Source organism: Anoplophora glabripennis, unplaced genomic scaffold (genome assembly GCF_000390285.2).
Source record: "Anoplophora glabripennis isolate ALB-LARVAE unplaced genomic scaffold, Agla_2.0 scaffold57, whole genome shotgun sequence".
Classification (NCBI taxonomy): domain Eukaryota; kingdom Metazoa; phylum Arthropoda; class Insecta; order Coleoptera; family Cerambycidae; genus Anoplophora; species Anoplophora glabripennis.
In genome coordinates, this window is record NW_019416296.1 from 135,701 (window position 1) to 163,320 (window position 27,620).

The 27,620-nt window shown below is 31.1% G+C and overlaps 5 protein-coding genes across 5 annotated transcripts; 3 read left to right on the forward strand and 2 right to left on the reverse strand.

The window, feature by feature from the left end:
- Positions 1 to 3,913: 3,913 nt before the first annotated feature.
- On the reverse strand, positions 3,914 to 5,524 carry LOC108917518. The gene has a single exon (XM_018724152.1). It carries the CDS (start codon positions 5,462 to 5,464, stop codon positions 4,271 to 4,273), a length of 1,194 nt encoding a protein of 397 aa, XP_018579668.1. The 5' UTR covers positions 5,465 to 5,524; the 3' UTR covers positions 3,914 to 4,270.
- Positions 5,525 to 6,189: 665 nt separating this feature from the next.
- Positions 6,190 to 8,521, forward strand: LOC108917510 (maspardin). The gene is made up of 5 exons (XM_018724140.1): positions 6,190 to 6,585; positions 6,637 to 6,877; positions 6,929 to 7,158; positions 7,211 to 7,459; positions 7,523 to 8,521. The coding sequence occupies exons 1-5, from the start codon at positions 6,487 to 6,489 to the stop codon at positions 7,589 to 7,591; spliced, it is 888 nt and encodes a 295-aa protein (XP_018579656.1). The 5' UTR covers positions 6,190 to 6,486; the 3' UTR covers positions 7,592 to 8,521.
- A 2,558-nt stretch (positions 8,522 to 11,079) lies between these two features.
- On the reverse strand, positions 11,080 to 12,870 carry LOC108917500 (coiled-coil domain-containing protein 112-like). Its single transcript, XM_018724129.1, has 6 exons — positions 12,661 to 12,870; positions 12,465 to 12,612; positions 12,210 to 12,415; positions 11,951 to 12,153; positions 11,260 to 11,505; positions 11,080 to 11,203 (listed from the first exon to the last, which is right to left on the reverse strand). Exons 1-6 carry the CDS (start codon positions 12,868 to 12,870, stop codon positions 11,170 to 11,172), a joined length of 1,047 nt encoding a protein of 348 aa, XP_018579645.1. The 3' UTR covers positions 11,080 to 11,169.
- Positions 12,871 to 14,337: 1,467 nt separating this feature from the next.
- On the forward strand, positions 14,338 to 15,758 carry LOC108917513 (stomatin-like protein 2, mitochondrial). The gene is made up of 4 exons (XM_018724146.1): positions 14,338 to 14,449; positions 14,537 to 14,632; positions 14,691 to 15,488; positions 15,561 to 15,758. The coding sequence occupies exons 1-4, from the start codon at positions 14,414 to 14,416 to the stop codon at positions 15,744 to 15,746; spliced, it is 1,116 nt and encodes a 371-aa protein (XP_018579662.1). The 5' UTR covers positions 14,338 to 14,413; the 3' UTR covers positions 15,747 to 15,758.
- A 1,500-nt stretch (positions 15,759 to 17,258) lies between these two features.
- LOC108917539 (protein krasavietz) lies at positions 17,259 to 27,161 on the forward strand. The gene is made up of 8 exons (XM_018724190.2): positions 17,259 to 17,367; positions 17,962 to 18,032; positions 18,473 to 18,649; positions 18,703 to 18,863; positions 22,900 to 23,214; positions 23,284 to 23,511; positions 26,345 to 26,671; positions 26,848 to 27,161. The coding sequence occupies exons 2-7, from the start codon at positions 17,972 to 17,974 to the stop codon at positions 26,669 to 26,671; spliced, it is 1,269 nt and encodes a 422-aa protein (XP_018579706.1). The 5' UTR covers positions 17,259 to 17,367; positions 17,962 to 17,971; the 3' UTR covers positions 26,848 to 27,161.
- The last annotated feature ends 459 nt before the right edge of the window (positions 27,162 to 27,620 follow it).

Consider the following 27,620-nt stretch of genomic DNA (forward strand, 5'->3'; position numbering starts at 1 on the left):
TTACCATCAATATAATAAAATAGTTTGAGAACATAAATAATTAAAATATGTTGTTGGTCAAATGAACATCAATGGTAGCAAAATCTTGCACAAGACACTTATACAAGACTGCTGTGTACCTACTGCTAAAATCAGCATCAGGTTTACTGCAAGATTCATTGTGCAATTGTCTTGATCAAAGCTTTCAATGGATTTGATTTTGATTCAGAGCACTTGAGCACAAAGGGGTAAATTAAAGCAAGTGACTATGTTGCAGACTTACATTAGAATTAAGTAAGACATATATTAAGACTTATAATAATTCACCCCTTTGGACTCAAGTACTTTTGGTTAAGTCTGGTGACTCTGGTGCAAGTATTGTAAAAGTATCTTGCATAAGAAACGATATAAATTTCAGCAATATATACAAAACAATCTGACACAATTTGGCTATTTCAAGTAAACTTGAAACAACTTGTATTAGAATTTCACACGATTGTGCTACCAGGGGTATAATAGAAATTTTACACAATATATAAAAATTACTATAATTTGTTACCTTTAGCAGAAAACTAGGAAACTCATTAAATTTGATTGCTCGGTTTTTTATACATGTTTAACTGACTTCGGAAAGACTATAGCACACTTACCAACCCAGACAGCAATATATACAGGCTATTACTTTGCTTCTCACTACAAGGATCTCGGAAACGGTAAGAGGTACGAAGTAACTTAAATGGGGGCAAAGTTGCGTAATCAGGGGACCAACGTTATGCCTCTAAAAAATCAAGGCTAACATGATTAGTTTTCGAAATATTTCAAAAAACCGAAATTTTGGAAATCCGTTTTTGTTTCATTTCAGCCTTGTTTGAGGTGATATTGAAAACAGAAGAAGACTTTCTCATGGTCACTTTTTGCCCTCTATCGAATGACATAATCAATTTTTATATGTATAACGTTTCGTCTCTCCAGGACCATCATCAACCTCATTTTTTTAAATAGAATCCTATAAACGTTATTACATTTTTTGCAAGCCTTCATTATCCCCAATACTGTACTGCCTCAGCCCGAACCAGATTCAGACGTTTTTGTCTCGAAAATTCATCTTCAGTGTATTTGTTCCAAATTTATCTAAATCTTTTATTTAGATTTCTTTGTTTATTGAATTATCATACATTGTAAGTGTCGTTAGACCCTGTAAAATCCATTTAGTTATTTAAACTATTATTACCACCACGCGTTACAATAAAACATTTATTATTATTATTAACTATTACCATCACTTGGTCATACATAACTCAATAAGTTGTTGCGTCAAAATTAAAACATTATTACAATTTTATTAGGACAAATTAATTCTTAAAAATACATATGAACAACCAAAACGCCAACTGAGTATTATTCTTTAAAAAAATTCAGTAAATGTTCAAAAACCTTTTCGTTTTGGCAAAGGTTGGAAATGAAGATCAGCGTAATATTATCGGAATTTATTATATCTGTAACCGCAACTGTGAAAAAGCATGTCAGATGTATTCGTATGAATATCCTGAAAAAAAAAATAGATCGGAATTTGTTTGAATTTTGAGCACTCAAGAAGCCTAGAAATAACTATGGACACGGGAATAAAACTCTAATAATTTTTTATTTTAATGCGTGTTGGAAATAGTTTAAATAACTAGATGTATTTCACAGAGTCTAACAACACTTACAGTGTACGATAATTCAATAAACAAAGAAATCTAAATAAAAAATTTGGATAAATTTGGAACGAATATACTGATGATGAATTTTTCGAACAAAACGTCTGAATCCGGTTCGGGCTGAGGCAGTACAGTATTGGGGGTCATGTAATAAAATTTTTAGGGTCGTATTTAAAAAAATTATATTAATGATGGTCATGGGGAGACGAAACGTTACATATAAAAATTGATTATGACATTCGATAGAGGGCAAAAAGTTGCCACGAGAAAGTGTTCTTCTCTTCAATATCACTTCAAATAAGGCACAAATGAAACAAAAACGGATTTCCAAAATGTCGTTTTTTTTTCAAATATTTCAAAAACTAATCATGTCAGCCTTGATTTTTTTGGTATAATTATAATGTTGGTCCCCTGATTAAGCAACTTTGCCCGCATTTAAGCTAGAGTTTGTATCTCTTACCGTTTTCGAGATCCCTGTAATGAGAAGCAAATTTGTAATAGCCTGTATATTCCCAGAATAATCTAACTACCTATATCCGTTTCAGAACATTTGATTATTCATAGAATTTGTTTAAAAAAAATGACGAGGGGAATAAAATATAATAAATTGTTTAACTATTTATAGGTTTATTTTCTTTTTCAGTAATAATTTTCTGTCATCTCTCTCAGTCTATTTCTTCTTGGTTTGACGTAGAATCCAAAAATTGCAATAATATACAGGGTGTCCCATTTAAAATAACGAAGATGACGTCAACTTCCGGTATAACCGGAAGCCTTAGGTGGGCGCCATTATTTTAGTTGAGAAGGGCATGCTCGAAAACACTATTGCCCAAATTTTCAAAATTAAAATCGTAGTCTCTGAAATATGTCCTTTCACCGTGGTACACCCTGTCGTCTTTTACCAAGTACCAGTACCAAGTTCCATAGTAATAATGCCGCAAAGCTGCATTTATGGGAAATCTAACAAAGTAGCTATAACCTTTTAAAACCTCCATCTCTAAGATTTGTTAATTTATAGATCTCTAGATTTATAGATATAGATGTTTTTATAAAATTTGAAATTAAAATAACTGAAAAGGTAGCAGCGACTTTTAAAAGCCGACTTTGTTTTACTATTTTTGTGTAGTTTCAAAGAATATCAAATTTTTTTGATGAAAATTCAACTTTTGAAAATTTTAGTCACACTGTAAAACTTTACATCGTTAAATTCCACAACTTTGCTTTAATTTGATCGATCCTGTATCTATTAAGATAACCATGGTGCAACTCAAAAAGAGGCACTGTGTGTAGTCTTTATTATTGAATGGAATGATATTAATGTAGGTAAATATAACGAAAATATCTTCAATTCCGCAATCATATGGGACTGTAAATTCAAATTTACTTAGAATCTCAAGGTTGTCAGGAATTAAAAAATATCAACACTTTAATAAAAAACATTCGTATATATTTATTCTCATAAGTAACAATAAAATTGTGCATTTCAATAAATATTCAGTTACAGTCTATTATCTACTATAGAACAAGCATTATTAGCAAATATATAATTTGTATAAATATGCCCTTAATCATAAAATATTTGCAATATACATAAAAAAATAAACTAGTTACAAGATACTAAAATAACTACTTACAATATTACAGCGTACAGATGGAAAAACATTTATAAAAAGTGAGACATCCAATAATGTCTAAAACATAATTACATTATAAAAATAACTAAACCTAAAAAAAAAATGGAATAAAAGCAGTAACATCATGTTACTTCAAATACTACATCATAATTAAAATTATTTTCTTAATTAAATATCTACTTTTGAATAATGCTTATAAAAAAGTTATAAACATTATTGTATTAAAATTATATCTCATAAGATAAGTATTAACTAAGATCTAACATAAAAAAATGCCAGACGTCAAAATAGAAAAAAACATACTACATTTTAAAACATTTGTATTCATTCAATCACATACTAGTCAACCCTAGGCAAAATTCTACAGGCTAGATAGTAAAAATTTGCAACACACTAGCCAAGCTAAGGGAAATAGGTAGGTCTTTACAATATATGTAAAAAATTTGACAATTTTTAATAGTTATTTAAACTCGATACAAAAGACATCATTAAATATTTAAAAGGAAATGAACACTCCTAAACTAAATAATAAAACTAGTTAAATTAGAATATTAAAACATAAACATTATTTACAATCGTAAAAAATAAGTTTAACACACTCACTATATTGTACAATGTATTTTATTTTGTTTTCAATAAAGATACTTAAATTTATTCAATTTACTTGATCCCATTTTATGGAGAAAAATTACATGTGAAGCTCTCTTGATAAATATCTGTACAAAACTGCCTGTAAAAGTGAAAAAGGCACAGCAAGTTTAACTAATACAGCTGATATAATTCTAGAGTTAATATCTTTGGATAAAAACAATTTTTGTTCCATCCTAATAATGCCTTTCAATTTCTAATGAGATTTCTAAGCGCAGTCTGTTTTCATAACACCAACAGGTGATGGTTTTATTATTAGATGTCTCAATTTGACAGTGTGGAAGGAAATAGATAATTTACAATGCAAAATTACAACTGGTCATGCAAAAGCAATTGCACTAGTGTTGATCTAATAAAATCTGTAGAAAATTTCATCATACTATTATCTGTTGTAGTCTTGTGCGGGTCTAAATTACATCTAACATATTTATGTATAGAAGCATGTGCTTTGTCTACCGCATTTGTGGAAATCACATTAGAACTTTGTGTATTTCTTCTTATGTACCGCACCACATTATAGTTAAAATCATTAGCAACTTCGAAATTCTGCAGAGCAATAGGTTTATTGGCATTTAAATTATTTATGCAGAATTTCTGCACTGGCAAACTTAGCCTATGAAAATCTTCTCCAAAATCTTTAATCAATGATTCAAAACTAAGGGAATTTGTGGGTACAATATACTCATTTATTTCTAGAGTGACAACGTACTTGCTCTGACCGAATGTTCTTAACAGACAGTCATTTTCAACAATAGATCTTATCAGGGAACTATCACTTTTAGGATAATTCCAAGGTAGGAAACTAGCTTGAATGGCTAGCCTATTTGATAGATTTACTACTAATTTTGATAGTCGATAAGGAATATCTTTATCATAAAAAATAAAGGATTCTATGCCGATAAGTTTATGGTAACTTAAAAATTCTATGAATCTTTTTTTACTAAAAACAGACGGAGATATGCAAACTGTAGCATTTACATTTAATTTATGATCGAGGGTGTTGGTTAATAATATTTTCTTCATATCACTATCTCTCTTTACCTTATAACTGAATGAAACTGCAAATGGCACATTTTCAATGTTCGGTAAAGAACAAAAGTAAAAATAAGAAGTTAGCACTGTATTTTCATCATTACCAATCTTGGAAAACTTAAATTTTCCTGGCACGGCTTTCTTCTTGTCTTCAAACCAGAGGTAACAATTTCTAGGAATATTTTTTATATCACTTTGTAATGCAATAGCTTTGACTTCAATTTTTCCAACGAGAAATGCTGAATAAACATAACCATTGTCACTTTCCTGCCAAAGTGGTTGTGGGCCCCAATCATGCTGATTCAAAATATTATCACTTTTTTGTAGATCAGAAAAATTACATGGCTGGCCAAAAAAATTAAAAACTTCTAACACATAATGTAAGCGATTATATTCATGTCTATAAATTAAAAATAATGATAAGCTAATTACAGACACAATTAACAGAAGCAGTTGATGGTATTTCTTCATGTTTTTATCAAATTTATACACATTTCAAATTTCAAAGGTTAAGTTAAATGTCAACATTTGCTAAATACAGAACAGGGAAGTGTGTTCGGTAATCTCAAATACCAAAACAAAAATTGATGCGTCCAGAATGTATCTACTACAGTATGCAGAAGAAGAAGAATAAAGCAGTGATCTCATGATCTATTCAAATTTCAAATTGCGAAATGTAAATGATCAGATCTTCATCTACTCTGAGTACTCTGACACAAATGAACGGCATATCATTTTTCTGCCTTTGTTGAGTAATTCGCTTTTTATACTCAGTGACATCTTGTTCATTAATACTTTAATAATAATTTTCCAGACAGATTTAAAAATAAAAGTATGTTTTTATAAGTTTTATTACATTATTACATTTGATAAACCAGTGAATAATCGATTGTTAATCCCTTGTTCTTAAATATGTTATAACCATATATTTAATAGTATACTATATCAGATCTATGGTTATAACGTATTTGTAAAAAGTAAACAGCAACTAGTATTTCAATTTCAATAGGTCTGCTTGTCTGTTCATTTACGTTGCTATAAGCATATCTGACCAGTAAAAGCACAAAAATGCCGTTTATTTATCACAAAGCAGATGATCTGATTCTATTCATTTTTTGTCTCCCTGGTCATTACTGTCAGATGATTGATGATTCTGATTTTTTAAACAGTTGCTCTGATTTTGTGTGATCTGTGGCTCTGATACAAGAATTGACAATTCTTGGCTCTGAATCTGATTTGTCTCTGCTTTGATTTGAGCAACGAGCAACACAAATAGAAATCAACAAACCTAATGAAAACAGCCTTTGTTTACGAATACGAAATACGATATTGCGACAAACATGATAAGAAAAGGTTAAAAAAATGGGAGATTAAAGATGTTAAATGCTATCTTTTTTGCCTTGTTTGGGTATTTTTAATTCATTTATTATTACTACAGATTTGTGCAATATCCTTTTGAAGTTTATTTTAAATTATCATATGAATCTTTGACTATGAGTTATGTTAGTGATTTAAGTCAGTCCCAAGAATATTTAAGTTTCCGCAGTAGTGTCCCCCTAAGAAGAATAGTAGTTGATTCTGATAACAGCAAAGTATGTAGACGAGAACTTAAATATAAGAAATTGAAGCTAAGCTGATTTTAGGGATGGCGAATATATGACTGCGGCCCTAAAAAAGTGAGATGTCCTTTAATTTGTCTTCCTCCTGTTTCTGGTACTGCTGATATATTTTTCAAGCAAGCTCTAACTCTTTCAGCTAAGGGGGTCAGAGTTATATCAGCCGAAGCACCAGTTTATTGGAATGTAAGGGAGTGGTGCGAAGGTTTCAAGAAACTTCTTGATTATTTAGAGTTAGATAGAGTTCATATATTTGGATCCTCCCTAGGTAAATAATTCTATGATTATATCTATATAATTTTAGGTAAATGTTTTCTAGGTGGATATCTTGCCCAGAAATTTGCAGAATATACAGTCAATTGCCCTCGAGTTGCCTCTTTAATATTGTGCAATACCTTCACCGATACTTCCGTGTTTAACAATCATGATTCTGCTGCAATATTCTGGATTTTACCAGCTTTAGTCTTAAAAAGAATGTTAATGGGAAATTTCGTGTCTAATAGAGTTGATCCGGAAATGGTCGAAGCTGTTGATTTTATGGTAGAAAGGGTAAGAAAATGATACTAAATACTTTTAAATTATTAAGATTGTATTTTTTCAGTTGGAAAGTCTCCCACAGACCGAGTTAGCTAGTAGGCTAACACTTAACTGCCTTAGGGGGTACGTAGAAGCTCATAAACTTTCCAATCTTCCAATTACCATAATAGATGTTTTTGATGAAAGTGCGTTGTCTTCTGCTGTGCGCGAAGAGCTTTACAAATGTTACCCAAGTGCCAAATTAGCTCATCTTAAGTCGGGAGGAAATTTCCCATACCTAAGTAGATGCGGAGAGGTCAATCTTCATTTGCAGGTAAAGCGATTTTTCTATAGATATAATTAACGGTTATAGAGTTCGTATCATTTTCTATTTCAGATACATCTGAGACAATTTGACGGCACAATCCTTTCTGCCTCAGATCGTCCTTTAATAAATCGGAGTTAAAGCAGTGATAACCAATTACTTTAGAAATAAAATATTTTAGAATCTATTTACATATTTTATATATTTATATAAGAAAGTGGATTTTATATTTTAAAAGCTAAAAGCCAATCATTAGACTAGTGTAGGTACAAAAGAAAATTGTAGAATATGCCAATATAAATTAAAACTAAACAAAAAATACTATAGAATAAAATGTGAACCAAGTATTGATAAAAACTATTTCGCAAGCTTATTTACCATGAAATTACCGTTTTGTGTTGTCTATAGTGATTATTGTCACCTTTTTAACAAGTCTCTGCTTTTCAGTGCGGTGATTACTTTGTTGTGTCGTGTATGTAAATTTTTTTTTCCTTATCGGATTGGATTGCTTGAAAAATATAATCATATTTATAGAAACTGAAGAAAATGTGTGGTTTGTAGAGTTTTTATAGATCTGAGTTTTGTTGTGTGAAAAAATCTTGCAAAAAATGCAATTACATTACTCGTACAGTTATAGGACAAATAAGTCGATACACTTTTATAACTTAGAGCTTAAGTCTGACGCTCTATATACAATAAGCTTGCCAAATAATTTCCAAAATGTTTTTGTTTTTTTCTTAAAAATGTCTTGCAGTTGGGTATTTTTCTTGCATTGCACGTTATATGTTTTCGTTTTTATTTTTATAAGGATGGCGCATACAACAGACGGTCAGTGACTGACTATTTTGTCAGTGGATGATAAATGACCCCATATAACTATGAAAATGCAGAAATTGTCAACCGCTGACTGTCGTATACTCACTAATTCACAAAACGTAAAAAGAAATACAGCAAAACAGTATTACAATACATTTATTTTTATTTTTAAATATACAGGGTGTTCCTGTACATAAACTAAACTTTACGTGGTAATAAAACTCCACAGAATAAGAAAAAAATTCTCATAAACTTGTGGGTTAGGAGATGCTTAATTTGTGATATGATGTGTTGAATTTGTAATTCCTGAAAATGGGAATTACACAGGTGTTGCGCTATTTATCGTTTATATAACAAAATGATAACCGTCAGCTAGAATCATTAGACAGACATATCCCGTCTAATTCTTAGATCCTGACAAATGTCAAAATTTGTGGACAAACATGAACATTATTTTGACATATTTAATAATGTAGCCACACAGAAATTTTGACAATATAAAACAGTAAATTGGTAAATAAAAAAAAATTAACCTGGAAAACCTCATTATAGAAAGATAGTTAAATTCAACCGTTGTTTGAAGAACTGTTTGCCTTGAAATAAATGTATTGATAGCTTAGCGTACGTAACGTGTGTATCTTGACATTCAGGTATCCGGCAATTTTCCACGACACGACAATTCAAATAATGAAATAATCATGATATAACAAAAGAAATACAACTAAATATAATAAAGACAACTGTCATTAACATAAAATTCAAACACTGATTTAAATTTAATTTAAATCAATTATGACAAGTGTTATTTTTCCTTTCTCCATGAACGCAGCTTACAAAACTAATACTGGAATCAGTCAGGAGCAGAAGCCAAAGCATTTATTCTATTTTACTTAGGCCTCCAAGTCTAGGTAAAAGAGTGACCGCAAAAAACCTGTGATTTTCGCACGTTTTTTTACAATTCGCAGAGAATTTAAAAAAATACATAAAAACATGTCTTTGGTCGCAAATTACTTGTCGTAAAAAATTGAAATGAGCATGGCTTTTAGTATTTTGAAAATTTTAAAAATCACCCCTACTTAGGGATTGACAAAATGCCAAAAATGAAGAATTTGAATATTACCAATTGATATAAAAACTATTAGCTTGTGAATTATCTTAATATATTTTTTTTGGTATTTTTACAATTATTTCTGATATTCTCTATTTTTGGGGATGATTCCACCCCCTGAGCGCGCTTAAGGGTGGATTTTCTAATTCAACATGCTTATTTCAGTCATAAATCTTTCTTTGTATTGATAGAAAAATTCACATGCTAATAGTTTTTATATTTATTGGTAATATTCAATTCTTCATTTTGGGCGTCTTTTCAACCCCTAAATAGGGATGATTTTTGAAAATTTTCAAAAAACAAAGCTATGCTCATCTTATATTTTTATCTATTTTCTTTAGTTCTCTGCTAATTGTGAAAAAATGGGCGATTTTTGCGGTCACTCTTTTGCTCTCACTTGATTAGGTACTTTTTTTTTAACTTTAGAACTTTAAGATTTGGAATTTTTTATTCAGAATAAGTCATAATTGTTAATTGTTGCATAAATAACCAAATTTAAATTATTACTCTGAAAAATTATCAATTTTAAACAAAAAACGTTTGAAACGAGATTTATGTAAGATTTAAACTAGAATTCTACTCTTAAATAAACAAACAAGTGTTATACCAAAAGAGATGGGTCAGAATTTTCCTTAGGGATCAGTATAAATTTTTATTTGTTTATTTTAAAGTGAATGCATTGAAATAGGTTTTTGAGAATTTTAACTTGTTTCTTGGAAACTAATTCTGAACTAAAATTTATAGGAACTTTTTTCTTATTTCGGGAAGTTCTGTTATCCTTTAAAGTCTGTCTTGTGCAATTTGGGATACCCCGTATATCACCATTTATACAGTGTGTCCATGGAAACTGCCTTAATTTTCACTTATTACAAAATCGTATCTATTTATTAAAATCGTACTATTCATATAAAAATTTGTGATAAAAAATTGTGCTGTATTCAAACGTATTGAAATGTTTTTAGTGGCACAACATATACAGGGTGACACCAATTTGTCTTAACCATAGGTGTCAATGATAAAAAAACTTTTTAAATGGATATTTCATCATTTTGGAAAACGATCTTGTATGCTCTATTAAAAAGTAATTTGTAGCATATTTGTATTTTTTTAAAACTGTTGTTTTTGTTTTGGACGATATGCTACACATTTATTTTTCAAATACGGTACTAATTTGGAATATTTCTCTATATCTATATTTTGTTTGACGTGTGTTCTCTTCAGCATTGAATATATAGACCATAACGTTGTCAGCTACACCCTCTTAATTTTACATTCAAAATATGCCTTTATGACACTATGATGCATTTTTTAATTTCTCAGAATTGTACCATTCCAAAGAGTCTCCTTAAGCAGATTCATATTACTTGATTGATTTGCCGGGAATGAGACCAGAAATTGGACTTTGTGTTGCTTTAGACACTTTTCATGGTAGATCTTAAACTACATTTGAATACAAGCAGATTTTTATTTAAAGTATGACTTCTTCAAAAGAAAATATAAAAAATCCTACTTTTGAACTCTACCCATGGACAGACAACACGATATGTAAAAAAGTCTAAAAAAAAGTTGTAATATATATTTTATGCAAGAAAAATGTCTTGCAAAGAGGCAGTTAAATGTAGTATTTCTTGCCATTTTATTTTCATATGTAAGAAACCAAAAATATTGAATAAATTTTATATTAACATTCAAAGGAATTAAAAAAATATGTGATATTTTGAACAATGTTACTTGAACAACCGTAAAAATATAAACATTAAATAAACACTTAGTTTTTCTTATAAACCACATCAAATTATTCCAATTTTCTCCTCCATTCAGGAATTGCTCTGTAAAAAATAGTTTAAGAAAATATTACGCGCAAAAAAATAAACGTTCAACTTACAGTTTCGGTAAACACCTCAAGGGCATAACATTACCAAATTTGTCGGCAGAATTGTCGTCTTGTATTCTGTTTATCCACTGCTGTGTGGGTTTTAAGAGCCTTTTGGGATCCCTTTTCGCAGAATGGCTCGACTTACTTCGTCTTAGGATAGGAAACGGTTCTGGTTTCTTTTTCTGCTTCATTCTCATAATGTATAGGTCATCCTGACTTTGGAACTGTTTTATTAATCTATTTGCTTCAAAAGCCCTATAAGGTATTTACTCAATATACGGGGTGTAATTTTGAATGGCAGTCATATTTATACTTTGATCTTTAGAAATATGTAGTTCCCCTAAACTAGGTCAATGTCACAGGTTAGTTTCATAAACCGAACACAGTGCTTTAAAAAAATAGTAACAAATACTTTTTATTAAAAACTTGAAATAACAAAGAAAATATTTCCAACCTATTGGTGAGTATTTTATTAGTTTCTATTATAACATAAAACTGCTTTGGGAGCTGCCCGGCATAGACAAGAATTGTAATTATAACTCAATTATTTGATGTAAAATAAAATAATAATTTCAGAATTATGCATGTAATTTTTATCCCCAAAAAACTGCTTCCCACTTGAAGTTATATACGGTATAATTAAAATTAATACAGAGAGAAACTGACTGTTTTCTTATTAAAGTGTACCAAGTATACATACCTCCGTTTTTTCTCTTGCTCTGCTGCAATTTTTTTGTGTATGATTTCCTGTTCTTCCATATCTTGTCTTTTTTGCTTCCATTCTTGCACCAGCATTTTTAATTCATCGTTTCTTTTCTTTTGTAATTGATCAATTTCATTTCTTTTTTGCCTCTTATACATTTCCATTTGTTTTGCATGTTTTGTTTGTTCTTCTTTTTGCGCCTTAAGATATTTTAAAATTTTAATGCGTATAAAATTAAAATTAATTAAAAACTTGCCTTCCATTTTATCAGTTTCTCTTGGACGTTCACCGAAGGTTGCACGGTTGTTGATATTTTTGAAGGAATATTTGAATATTTTCTACTAGCACTTTTATTGGCTTTTTCTTTCTGCCAATTTTTTAAAGCAGTTCGTTTTTTTAATTCTAATGCAATATATTTCTGGTACCATTCCTCATGATGCTTGATTTCTTGTATGCTAATATCTAAACAACCAATATAAGCAACATTTATACAAAAATACAGTTAAATTACCTGGAAATTCTTCATGTAAATATTTCGCAATTGCGTCAATATTTTTATATTTTTTACGATACTTTATAAATACTTGATGATCTTCTTTACGCCATCCATTTTCATGCCCCCCACTAGCATGTACGAAGTCCATGAATTCTTTAATTTCCTAGAACATAAAGGCTATAAATCTATTAAAATGATACATATGCCTTACCATACACTGGTGTCTACTTCTAATTCTCTTCGATTTCTGTAAATTTGAAACTTGGTGAAAATTTATTTGGACAGGTTCTGTCCACTCTAAAACCTTTTCATTATAGTAATTCACGTCATCTGTGAGATCATTTAATTCTTTATCTAGAAGTTCTATTTGCTTCTTGTTGCAATATTTTACGGTTTGGATATTATCCTGTATAAAAATCATCTCCTTTTTAAATTGTTTGAAATCTACAATTTAGTATGTATACATAAAATATATCTTTACAAATTTAAAGATTAATATAAACAGTTCGATTTATTAATATTAACTGAAAGAGAATTAACTATATTAAGCAGAAAATGTCTATTCTGCGTAATCTGACTCCATTAATTTTTATCTAATCTAAATAATTACAAAGTTCTGAAAAATAATTTTAAAACAACCATAATGAAACAAACCTGTGACACTCCCAATTTCATTATTTTTTATTAACGTTACTTTAGAATTTAATGGTTCCAAAATATCCTGAATCTTAGTTTGAAGTATATTCCACTCATTTTGCCTAAAAATGGGCAATTCTTCAAACCTCTCTGTCATTATAACGTTAGTAATATATTTTATTTTATACCTTCTTTTTTTCAAATCACTGGATAATTCGTACAAATCAAGCTCTGCACATTTTTTTAAACGCTCCAAAATGGGTGTAATGGATTTTTCTAAATTAACTTGAAAATTGTAAAACTTAATAGTTTCACTTTTTAATGAAAATAAGTTCATATCTGCACTATCTGTTGCTCCAGTATTGAACAAGCTAAGCTTGTTTGTTGTGGTTCAGTCTTCAAAATTGGTGCTACGCAACTTGCTATGTGAAAGAATTTCAAATTTAAACATGTAGTGTCACTTTTTCAGATTCAGTTTAACCAACCTCAAACCATTTCAATGGTCACCACTGACAGTAACACCCTTAGAGAATATTCTACATAGAGGAAACACTGTGAGTAAAAAAATGTAACGGCTGTAGAGAAAACAGGCGATAGTTTAGGTACTCGCTCTCTCTCTCTAATCGTTGTGGAAGGAGTTGCGTTAGCCAATCACGTGCCTGCGAGGGAAGAAAGATAATACTCCAATACTGCATTCCCAAAAATATCGCAGTTTTTTTTCTTAACTCGTCAGTGAAGACTACCTTTCCTGTTATATACAGGGTGTTTATTAAGTTCTTGTACGAACTTTAAAGGGTAAATCTTTGATTAATTTTAAGATAAAAATTCATATGAATATAGGCCCGCGACGGCTTGGTTCTTGAGATACACAGCGTCCAAAAAAAATTGTAAAAAATAAGTTCTTAATATTTACAATAATTGCTGAAACAAAACATTTTTTTTAAATGCTCTGTATCTCAAGAACGAGCCATTGCGGCCCAATGTTCATATGAGTTTTTTATATTAAAATTGGTCAGATTCACCCTTTAAAGTTTGTACAAGTACTTAATAAACACCCTGTATATATGAAAACAGTTAGCAGCTGCAACGCACTGGATTCGTGTTACTAAATAGCAGTGAATCTAGGGTCCAGCAGCACTGGTTTTATAAGCTACTTCTATCTGCTAGATGATTATGGTAGATCAGTTCACTAGTTGGTTCATGTCATCAGTGTCATCTCTGTTGCAAGTTTTGTGATTTGTTTGACTGTCATTCCGGCATCCGGCATTTTCCTAGAGGTTATGTAGTTTTATTTTATTTTATTTTTCGAATAATACGGCCGCAGCAAAATGTTATCCAGATCCTTCACAAATATTATATTAAAAGTGAGTATAAAGAATTTATTAAAAGTTCTTGTCGTACAATAATTATATATTTGATATTTTATTTTACAACTAATTAATTAATTTTAGCAAGACACAGTTATAAAAGCATTTCGCAATGTTCTTGTAAGACACAAGTCTTACACACCAATGAATACTGTTATAATGTTTGTTCCACAGCAAGAGGTATGTTATTAATTTTTTAAACATTAGACAACATATCTATACAATAAAAACATTTTAGGCATGGATTGTAGAACGAATGGGTAAATTTCATAGAATTCTGGAACCAGGATTGAACGTATTAATTCCTATAGCCGACAGGGTAAAATACGTTCAAAGTTTGAAGGAAATTGCGGTTGATATACCAAAACAAAGTGCAATTACTTCGGATAATGTCACGCTTAATATAGACGGTGTTTTGTACTTAAGAATTGTTGATCCATATTTAGCAAGTTATGGTGTAGAAGATCCTGAATTTGCAATAACGCAACTTGCACAAACCACTATGAGATCAGAATTAGGAAAAATATCCTTAGACAAAGTTTTCAGGGAACGAGAAAATTTAAATGTATCTATTGTTGACTCCATAAACAAAGCAAGTGAAGCATGGGGAATGACTTGTTTGCGTTATGAAATTAGAGATATAAAATTACCTCCTCGGGTTCAAGAAGCAATGCAAATGCAGGTAGAAGCAGAAAGAAAAAAAAGAGCTGCTATTTTAGAATCTGAGGGTGTACGAGAAGCCGATATCAATGTAGCTGAGGGAAAAAGGAAAGCAAGAATACTAGCTTCTGAAGCAGAAAGACAAGAACAAATTAATAAAGCAGCTGGTGAAGCAGCGGCAATATTAGCTGTTGCTGAAGCTAGATCGGGCGGACTGAAATTAGTAGCAGAAGCTTTAAAAAAAGACTTGGGTCCCAATGCTGCATCCCTTAGTATTGCAGAGCAATATGTTCATGCATTTCATAAATTAGCGAAAACCAATAATACTCTGATTCTTCCTGCAAATGTTGGTGACATTTCTAATTTAGTTACTCAGGTAAGTGACGTTTGAAATATCGAGTAGAAATAGTGTCACTAAGTATACTATTCGAAATACTTTACTTTTTAGGCAATGTCCGTGTATTCAACCATTTCAAAAAATCAAGATGCACAAAGGAAACCTACCATTGTCAGAAAAATTTTACCCCCAAAACCTAAAGATGATCTAGCAGAACTTTTCAGTGATGAAGAGGAACAGAAAAAACAAAGAGATAAATTAAAATTAGATACATTGTCTCCAAAAAATTGTAATTAGTATTTAATAAAATAAAAATATATAATACTATTTTTACTAAATTTATTTACCAAAACGTAAAAAACTTGACCATGCAACTTTGTCATTGCAATAAAATGTTAAAATGTTGATGATAAAAATGTCATCCTTTATGTTTTTAATACTGCGTGAACTACTGGACACTAAACTTTGTTAAAATATAGATACACTGATATTTACTGCTTTGAAAAGTTCAGCCCGGCCAAATTGATCATGTGCAGGCAGCATTTGATTCTGCGCATTTAATTATAAATTAATTACAAATTTATGCGGCGTTCACAAAACGGACTGATGCACTACATTTAATTCAACCAATCGAGTTGTATTTCTCTTGGTTCTTTACTCCAGTTTTCTGTCGCGCCGTACCACGGTCCGTCTTTACAGACCGTGGCGCTGTACTACCTTTTGCGAAAATATTAGGTTAAAAATGTTAAAAGACGATGAATTTGTGACGTACAAAAACTTCATAAAAGGAATATATTTAATTATTACTGCATTATAATTATTAGTAAAGCAATTTTCAATTTTATCTGAAATTTAGTAGTAATGATACCTATTTGGCATGTAAAAATGCAAAGAAACAATATCTTTAGAAATTAAAAAAATCCGCCTCACTCATAGACGCACACAAGAGAGAAAGATCTACTTCTTTACGATATAGTTCACGTGTTCAAGGTCATTCCGCCACGCCATTATTCCATTGCTAGAAATTGGCCTCAATGATTTGGGATCGAGGGGGATTATCCTGCCTCATCTCGTGTAGGCCTGGACAGCCTTCGTAGGTGGGCCCCATCCGACCGCAAATGCGGCCGGTATAGGCGCTTTGTGGGACCTCCTTTTGTCCTGGCTGGGCCCCGCCGGCTAGGGCCCTTTCTTCTGGCGCTCTTCTTGCTTCGCCGGCTCGTCTGTGTAAACCCCGGGGGTGGTGTCATGTTTATGTGTGGTATGGTTGGGTAGGGTAGTGCGGCTATGCAGCCTGGGATGCGCTTTGCTAAGGTGGCCCTTAGGCTAGCGCCGGAAGGTCATTCCAAATTTGAATTTCCAATATCGTAATGATTTCTGATGATACATAGCATCCATTTTCAAATTGGATTAATTTTGATAATATGGCTTATTTTGTCAAGAAAGCCAGAACAAATTGACTTCCTTAATTTTTCATAAAATAAAACTACTGTTTCATCAATAGCAATCTTCAACTTCAAAATACCATGCATAAGATGTCACGGAATGAATAAATCTTTTTGCTTTGAATTATTAGTATTTGAATGAAGCACGCGATCAGTATGAAAGAACGCACCTACAATCCACGCTAGTCAAGTGTACTTCCGTCAATATCAATTGACATTTTTGTTTTGTTTTCAGTAACTGACATATTAATTTCGTATAACTAAAATCTGTTTATTTTTCTTATCTAGTAAAATCTTTGTAGTGGTTATTTTCAATACAAGTTAATTTCTTCTTTCAAACTTTCAAATTTCCCGCGCATAGTGTATATATTGATTCCGGTTCTCTACTGCCATTACATTGTTCTTTCAGCGAGTGCAGCAGTTTCTTTTGAGAAAGTTGTTCTGCGTGTGAGCTGCTTTTTTTAAACCGTATACACGTAAGTAAATTTTATTATTGAATTTAAAATCGTTTAATAAATAATACTAATTGTATATATTATGTTATAATTTCTCAGTAGGTGTTTTTACAGCTTTTCTTAGCATGTTTCTTTATTTTCAAGAAATATGATATGCTTAATGGTGGCTCATGCTATTCGAAAATTTGTTGCAACTTGTGTAACTTTTCATTCGATTTTCGATAATAATTGATTTTTATGCTGTATTTTGAAATATTCATTGTACTTTGATGTAGATTAATATTGTCTGTTGATCGTAGGAGAAAGTTTAGGTATGTCGTTGACCTGCTTTCAAATGCCGTTATTTTTTTTTAAGTAAAACGTCTTTTTTCCTGCATTTTTAATGCTCTGTTGATTAAAGAATTTTTCATTGCTACAAATATGTTCACTAAAATTGTTTATATACAGGATAAAGAAAACCTTAATGAAACATCTCGTATTGTCTTTGTGAATTTTGACCTTGTGATACTAAAAAAAATTTTCTCGTTGCGAAATTAACATATAAGTGACTTGATTTTCAATAGCCGTGGTGTTGGTGAAAGTGAAACTTAATTTTTTCTTTAATTAACTTTTCAGAAATTTTTGTATGAGTCAAAAGGTAGAAAAACCAGTCCTATCCGGTCAACGCATCAAGACCAGAAAAAGAGGCAAGTATTTGTGTGTATTTTTAGTTTGAAAAATAAAAATAGGTCCGCTTATTCCATATCATCACTGTTTATATTTATGTAGTCTTGTTTTGTTTTATAATAAATATTTTTTTTTTTGTAAATCTTTTCTATGATATGTATGATCTAATATCCAGTTAATTGTCTAAATATATTTATTTGCTAAAAATTGTGAAATTTATTGCAATATGTCAATATTTACAAATAATTTTCATTTTTATATAAAGTTTATTTGTTTACACAATTTTACAAATAAACATGTTTAAAATTCAATTGTACTTAGGTAGCACAAAGAGAACATATTGTCATTCATTTCAAGGATATTATGACGATTAATGTTTGTATATAGATATGTAATGTTTTACTGCTAGTTTAATTAGTATACTAAACATAATTTTACTGATAACACATTCTTTTGGTAGATGAAAAGGAGAGATATGATCCAATAGGGTTTAGGGATGCGATAATCTCTGGGCTCGATAAATGTTCTAACGATTTTGAAGCAATTTCTCGATATTTGGACAACGCAGGAAACAAACTAGATTATCGTCGATATGGCGAGTGCCTCTTTGACATACTTATCGCTGGTGGCATCCTGGGTAAGGATAAGCATTTTTTACACTTATTAATCCTTTAACGTTTTGAATTACAGTTCCAGGAGGTACACTATCACAAGAAGGCGATGGCCCACACAAGACAGACGCCTGTATTTTTAACACCCCGGACGAAATCAATATGGAAATAATGAAGAGCTGGGAGCAAGTGTTTATAAAACTTATGCGCCGATACAAATATCTGGAAAAAATATTCCAGGTAAGGAAATTCTTTTCTAAAATTTTAAATCTTTTTGTTATACTTTTTCATTTTTCATGTTTTATATGCAAAGTATCTTAGTGAAAGAAAATGTCGCAAAATCCTGTAAACATTTCTTATTGGTTGTGTATTATAATTTTTTTTAACAGGGAATCACACTTTAGGAAATCCCGTTAGAAACATTTATATTACGATCTCTAGAGCGTCACTATCAGAAGTATATAAAAATTTTCAATCAATTTTTATATGTGCAATCTTATAATCTATTTAATCTACGCAGAAACAAAGGTAAAGCTAATAAATTTGCGTATCAGTTAAATCATAAATAAATAAGTTGTAAACATTACCTCGCCTGTCTGTATTTTTAAATATTGCGATTTATCTCTAAGTAACAACAGCGGTCACAGAATATTTACAATTAAAATGCTTTCTAGAAAGAATCCAGTCACATCATGAAATGTTTTTAATAATACATTTTAATTCGGTTTAAATTCAAAGCAAATATGTTGTGGAATTATCTAAACAATGATTAACTTGAATTTTATTTATCCTTTGTGTGACTCATGAAACCTCAATTCGTTATGAGAATGACAGACCCATGAGTCACTATATAGCGAGTTATCAGCTTTTGTACCTTGAAAAGCACAACAAATTCAAACCACCTATTAATAAATAATATTGATTTCTTGGGTGATTATGCTAATATCGTGGAATAGATACTGTAAGGAAAATTATTTGAAAAGCAAACATAAAACTGGTAGATCAATTATTCAGACTTGTTGCCCTTGACATATATTTCATGATTGTTATTAAAAAAATTAAACGAATGTTTTCATTTTACAGCTTTAAAAACTCGGTAATTCACTTTTTATACAGGGTTGGTTATTTCAGATAGGAATTCTCAAAAACTACCGTTCAGAATTAATTAAAACTTTAGAAGGTATTAGTTATCTCAAAAAACATGTTGATTGTTTGTATTTATCAATTCAGTTCTTATAACCATAGAAATCGCCGAATAAACTAAAAAATTGTTGATTTTCACGCCTCGCCTTCCGATCTGGCAACACTGCAAAACAGATTGAAACTATTTGAATAGTCAGGCAGGCATTAATAGGAATTGGAAGGATGTAGCATGATTTATTTATGTATGCAGTGCAGAAATAAACATATGATCTTCATGAGATTTATTGATGTACATATTTTACAAAGAAATAATAACGGTACTTTTTAAATTTTTTTTTCTTATTCTCCCATAGCAGCATTTCGATAGCTTTCATGTGCATTATATTCCTTTTTTTTTTCAACTTCCTTTTCATGTGTTTGATAGTATGCCAACTGAGTTCAGGAATATTTAGTGGAATAATACTTTGTTCATTCAACAACTTATTATAAAAACGCACAGGGAGTCAGTTTCACAGCGGCGTGAATCTGTTTGCTATAGGCGGTGTTGCCACATCTATATACTAAGCCAGTCAAATGTAAGCATACATTTATAAGTGTGGTTCTGTATGGCATAGTTTCATGGGTATTTAACTTAAAATTTCGTTTTGGTATGTTTAATTCCCTAAAAGCTGTGACCTCATCAAAAAAGTCTCTTTTTTTTTAATAGTCCCCAGTATATCGCTCTTGCGTTTTAGTGGTACATGCGAGTGTCAACTTTGCAAGTGCCTTCTTTATAACGAGTCCAACAAACTTTACTTCTTCAAAAATTTTCGGCGCGGCCGCGTTTTCGAACAAGCTAATCCGGGAGTTGTCGTTCTGACACTATGCTACAATGCGTTACATGCAATTTTCTTTTTTATCGGAAAGCTCAGGTTTTGTGACAAAACAATTAAAAAAATATTTGTCAGACAAAAATCATGCCGCATTCTCATTTGTCCACCATCCTCAAAATGTCAAAATGGCGTCATTATGTATCCTTATACATGCAAGTTCCATTTTTCGTAAATAGCTTAAGTAATTTGTCAACTTGCTACTAAAATTTACTACATTAAGGAAATGAATACTCATAATGAAAAAGCTTATTTTCCAACGCAACACTGACAAAATCAGTAACAGACCTGATCTAACCAGTGTTTTTCTGTACGTATCCAAATATCTTTTGAACGAGAAAACTTATAAAAGTTTTTAAGAAAAAAGAACTTTCGTATGTTGTAAAAAACTGTTTATAATTTTGATATCATAGTCCCTAGGGTATTAAACTTACCAATTTGAAATTTTATGTGAAATTTAAATAACGTCATGCCATAAAGATCCTCGTTTACGGTTTCCTATTTGTTTTTTTAGTTTTCCAGCAATCACGGCCAACCATCGACATTTTTGGAGGTTTTCTCCTATGTCCCGAAAAAAATAGAAAAGAAAAATTTGGAAATAATTCTTTCCGGTGTTGCCAGATTTCTGCAGTAGCTACTAAAAACCTATTTATTTAAATGGCAAGAACTTATTTTTTAACATAATTTGACAAACCTTCAAATTTTAAATAGAAAATGTTATGTCACATTTCTTTATTGGAGTAGCCGTTTTAGAACAATCGGCAAAAACAACGAAAATAATCTGTAGTCGGCATGAACTAAAAGAAGCTAACATATCAATAGTAGGTCTTGGAAATTAAACAAAAATTGTGTTGTTTGAAAAGAGCCATCATTATTGTGCTCCCATTGTATTGTTTGGTAGTGGTTTATTTGAATGTGTATAAAAATAACGTTTTAATTCAATTGCTAAGATGATTTTGAGCATTTTGCGGATCCTTGGACACAAGTTGTTTTTAGTTTTATTAAGTTATATCTTAAAAACACCAGATTTTGAAGAGACTTTTCGGGACGTCTTGCGTGGAATTCAACTCTCGCATTGTGTAAACCTAAGCTGCCAATATGAAGAAAAATTAATTCAACTTTCTCTTGTGGAGTAAATAACTGATTCATCTTAGCAACTGAATTAAAACACTTTTTATACACATTCAAATACAACAGCTGTCAAATAACACTGACAGTACAATAATGATGGCTCCTTTCAAACAACCCAATTTTTGTTTAATTTCCAAGACCTGCTATTGCTGTGTTAGCTTCTTTTAGTTCCAGCCAACTACAGTTTATTCTCGTTGTTTTTGCTGATTGTTTTAAAACGACTACTCTAATAAAGAAATGTGATATAACATTTCCAATTTAAAATTTGAAGGTTTGTCAAATTATGTAAAAATAATACGTTGTTGCCATTTAAAAAAATATCGTTTTAGTAGCTACTGCAGAAATCTGGCAACACCGGAAAGAATTATTTGTATTTTTTTTTTAATCCAAGTTATTTTCTACAACTTTGCATTTGGAAGTAATAGTCTATCACTTCAAATAAAAGAGTTGACCTACGCAGGTTTTAAAAAAATAGCACTGTATTTACACAAAATTGTCTTTAAAGAAACAAACACAAATAATAATTTTTTTTATTATTCAACTTATGTTGTATCAATGAAAAAAAAAATGGATGGTGTTTTGTATCAATAAACAACTACAGAAAAATATTTTTTAGTATTTGTCTTGTATTTTTTCTAAAATTTTGCCGTGAATACATATTTTTTTTTAGCTTTATGTAATTTTCATACAGGAGAGAAAAAAAAATAAAAAAAAAACTTTATCTTCCTAATATAACATAATAGAGGTGAGAGTATTTTCCCTATTATTCCTATTTATTAAAAATATGAACAAGTATATTACACAATCCAATTTATTATTGTAATTACACAATAGTTTTAGTTAATAAATAATTTAATGATAATAATAAATAATAAAGAAAATCAAGAGCAACTTAAATCATGTTTAATGATTTTTATTATAAACACGATTGGCATTATATCTAAATCAAAATTCACTAAAAAGTTGAAAAATTAATGCCATTGCTATTTTTGCAATTTCTTCAGGAATTTATTGTCGTCAATAAATTGATATCAATTTTGGTATTTATTACACAACTAATTCAAGGTTAAAAAATGTATCAATTTATTTGACTGTATAATGTCCATCTAGTAAAAAAGAAACTTCCATTTCAGGATGAAATAAAGAAGATATTAATGTTTGTTAAGTATTTCCAACCGTCTGATAGGAAAAAATTGTCTGTGATGTTGTACATCTGGATAGCGAACGGCAGCGTGCCGTTCAACGCCATCCTCGTTCTAAATAATTCTCACTTGGTCAAAGATAATCTCGCATTGGACTTCCTCATTGACATGTTCAAAGCTTGGCGCCAGGAGAAGGGAGTGAACTCCCTGCATTCGGCCATCAAGAAGTCCAACATTGAATCCCATCTCACGAGTTTTATACCAGACACGAAACAGTCACAGCAGTACTTCCGAAATGCTTTTCAGGTAACGACAGAGATCTCGTGTTAACGTAACGGAAAGTAACGTGCTGACGGGGACGCTTTCTTTTTCTAGGACAACGGTCTAGAGGAAATACTCAAACTATACAACGATCAGCACCAACAGCAGGCCAAGAAGGAGCTGCAAGTGCTGTTGGCTGACAGCCTGGGCGAGAATAAACCACAGCGCGAGATAATAAACGAGATAAAGGAAATAGCCTCCAAGGAGAATATCCAGGAACACGAGACGGTCTGCATCATTTGGACAACTGTTATGGACATCCCGGAATGGTCCAAAAAAGAGGTTAGTAAAATGAACATATGATGGTCCCCTCAACAGTCTGAGATTTAATTGTTGAACAATTTTATTAACAGGGACATAGGTAAAGGCACTGTCGCTAGAAACCCCAGAATTTCGATGCCAATTAAAAAAAAATGGGTAGGGGCGTTTGATTCCTAATTGTATTTAAAAAAAAATTCATTTATTTGTAGACATTTTCAAATTCGGAAAAATTTTTACATTTGTTTAAATCAAAAATAATTTTAAAATTGTTTATTTTATAAACTAATGCCCATTTTGCATCTAATGCTCTTAACAGGGTATATACTAGACGGCCACAAAAATCGACTATTTTTTTTTTAAAGATATAAGTATCGAAAATATTCAGAATGACGAAAAAAAATATCGTGAGAGTTTGAGCCCTTAATATTAGTATTAAGAGGTCTATCATCGCTAGTTTCGATTTTTTATTCCTGATCCCATTTTTGCGTCAAAACTGCCAAATCATCGCGGTAAAAAAAATTATCTACATAGACGTACGCGGGAGCGCAAATGGCTCCATCTGTCGTGCTGACTCACAACTGTGCCATTCAAATGGCCACAGTAGGAAGCGACCTGCTATATTGAAGGTACTTGTTGCACGACTGCCACCCACAGAGGGCGAAGATAATGTTTTAATTGCCAGTGTTGCGAGAAACAACTACTCTGAGGGCTATATGCCCCTACCGGTATTAAATTATACTCGCAACACCTAGTGTTGTCTCACCTATGACGCACTGATGAGGACTAATAAGTCCGAAACCGGTCTGTGCCTGGTGGGTTAAACTGGCGAACGATCCTAGCTGTTGCACTAGGTGTTGCGAGTATAATTCAATGCCAGTAGGGGCATATATAGCACTCGGAGTAGTTGTTTCTCGCAATACTGGCGATTAAAATATTTACATATATTTTTGAAGGATTGAATGCCCTACAAAACAGGTGTGTCTAAATTGTAGAGGCAGATAGCAACTAGATATTCTCTAACTTTTTTTTAAATGTGTATATATTCTTTGCATTACGAATATCGATTGATATTACGATATCGATATTACAACCGATAATCGATATTACAATCGATAATCCAAAGGGGGGGTGAGTGAAAATGGCCTTGAATCTTTTTATGAGCCATAATCTGATTTTTCTTTCATATAAATGTATACAATATTGTAAATAAATAATTTTCAATAGTAAAACTACATAATTGTTATTTTTAAAATTATTTTGAGACAGTAAAACTACGGTCTTGTAGAAAAAAGCTATAGAGCGAGAATAAATTTGAATATATTATGAATTTTGGATATTTTTGGTGATTATATTGATAGAATAATAATTATCGATGATGTATAATGTCAATTTGTTCCATTGAGTGAAAAAAATTGGGTCCAAACCGAAAAAAAAACAAAAATTTCATTTTTACATCAACTTCAATCGTGAATAACTTTTGAAAGAGTAAATTTATGCAAAAATGTTAAGAGACCTTTTTTGTAGAGCATTAAATTTCCTTTGAAAATCTGTATTGTTCTTTTTCAATTAATTTGTTCGTTATTTACGAAATTCTAAAGTTAAAAAGTCAAATTGAAAAAACATATTGACGGTTTGGCATTTTGACGCAAAAATGGGGTCAGGAATAAAAAACCGAAACTAGCGATGATAGACCTCTTAAAACTAATATTAAGGGTTCAAACTCTCACGATATTTTTTTTTCGTCATTCTGAATGATATTCTTGATATATCTTTCAAAAAAAAAAATTGTCGATATTTTTGGTCCAGTCTAGTATATACCAATCTGGAAAATATGCAATTATCGGGGAATTTCATAGATCAGAGAAATATTAGGGAATTTCTCAAAATTTCATAGAACTTCTTCGAATGCGATTTGTAGGCAGTATTTATGTACAAGTTACTGGCGCTGGGTGTCATGTCACGGAAAATTAAATTCATGATTACTTTTTTTTGTGGGACAAAGTTTTAAAGTTATTTTTGATATATTAACTGCGCAGTAAATTTATTTTATATTAAAAAATAAGAATTACTCAAAACTAAAGTCGACGATTTTGCATTTTGCACTTAAGTGACGTTTTTTTCCTGATTTGAAATCTATTTTTCTTACACAATATAAAGGGATTATATATCTTATGTTATCTAAATCTTTAAAAATTGTATTGTTTCGTTAAATATTTCCAGCGATATTGCAGTTATCGTGTTAAATTTAAAATATTTAGCACATGCAAAATCTGGAATATATTAAAAACGCCAGTACTGGCATTCTGCTACCTTAATTGGCTGAATGTTATCGTGAGTTGTTACAATTTACTTGAAATTTTTTTATCATACAGTATGTCTGTTAAGAGGGCTCTATAGCAAATAGGTAACCAGTAATACATTTTTATAGATTTTATTACACAGTTTGCCTAAATATCAATTAATGCACAAATAACAGACTTTCCTCCATTCTAACGCAGATTTTCTATAAAATGGAGTTAGTTTGAAACTCAAATTATATTTTGTTGTAAAGAAATTTGTAATTTGTCACTTTTGGATATCGGGCATCGTAAACTACAAATTTTTTTTACACCAAAAAGTAATTTGAATTTCAAACTAAATCCATTATACCGGGTGTCCCTTTTTATAAAATACACGTGAATATCTCTTAGTTACAATACTTACTCCTGTAACTTTCAAACAGTGGATAATTAAAAATAAGAATATAAATTATAAAACCTGCCTTTTAACTGAAATTTTTTGTACTGTAGGTAAACATTGAACGTCGTCTCTTGCGATACTTTAACTCATAATTATTTTCTTAATCTAATTTCAGGAGCTTGTAACCGAACAAGCGGTACGCCACCTGAAGTACTACACGAACCTGTTCTCCGCCTTCAGCCAATCAGCCCGCGCGGAACTGAACCTTCTGCTGAAAGTACAAGACTACTGTTATTCCAACATGACATTCATGAAGGCGTTCCAAAAGATAATAATGTTGTTTTACAAGACGGATGTTATCTCAGAACAATCCATTTTGAAATGGTACAAACAGGATTACAACGTTAAGGGTAAAATGATGTTCGTCGAACAGATGAGAGAGTTTATTGATTGGCTGCAAAATGCCGAGGAAGAAAGTGATTCTGATGGTGAAAGTGATTAGGTAAGTGTAAACGGTGTACTATTCACGGATCTAGGCTAGGTTTTTAACAATTTACGCGATTTTTGTAGCGATAAATATGTAGCGAATTCGTTAGCGATAAAATTACAGCAGAAGTTATCACTGCCGCTTAGCGATCACGCTGCGGGAACTCGTTTGATTCGTTTGTTTTGTTCTAGGTGAGTTGGATCCTCGAAGAAAAAATATCAGTGCCACCTATCATTTTTTAACAACAACAATAACATTTTTTCCAATGTAATTAAATTATTATAATATGTATAAACATTTCTGGTGCCTTACTATGTTGGTGTGTGGCAGGCAATAGTTGACCGGGGCTATGTAATATTGACTTATTTTAAATTAATTCATTAAAGTATTAGTGCATCGGAAAAAATGATATTCATGTGAAGCGTCGCCAATAAATAAAAGTCATAACTCAATGTTATATATGATTATTGTCAATTTTTTTAATATACAAAGAAATTTTAAATAATCTGTGTTTTTAATTTTGCAAACTTCTACAGAGCGGTCAGGTACTAGTCGTCCAGACGTCTCCAATAGATTCTATGATAAAAACTTAAAAATTACGGGGGTAGTTCAAATAAATGTTTGCCGAAACATTTTGTTTCCGAGATAAGGGTGTTGGGGTTGAACATATTCGAAAATGTCCTTCGAATATTTAAATTCTATTAAAACCATCTATAGTAGACAATTCCTATATTTTTTTTCTTAGGTCAAAGGTAATACGAGGATTGTCTTTTATATTTCGAGAATGGACGGTCTTGGTAGTGACATATAACAACCGATGTTCCTATCGTAAAATTCGACTTTATCAGTATACAATGACTTGAAAAATTTGTCTCGTCCAAAAAATGGGGTTAAGTCGAGAACATTTCCGTGCGATTTTTTTTACAACTTTCGACAAGAATTGTCTGATGGAACTAAATTCAAC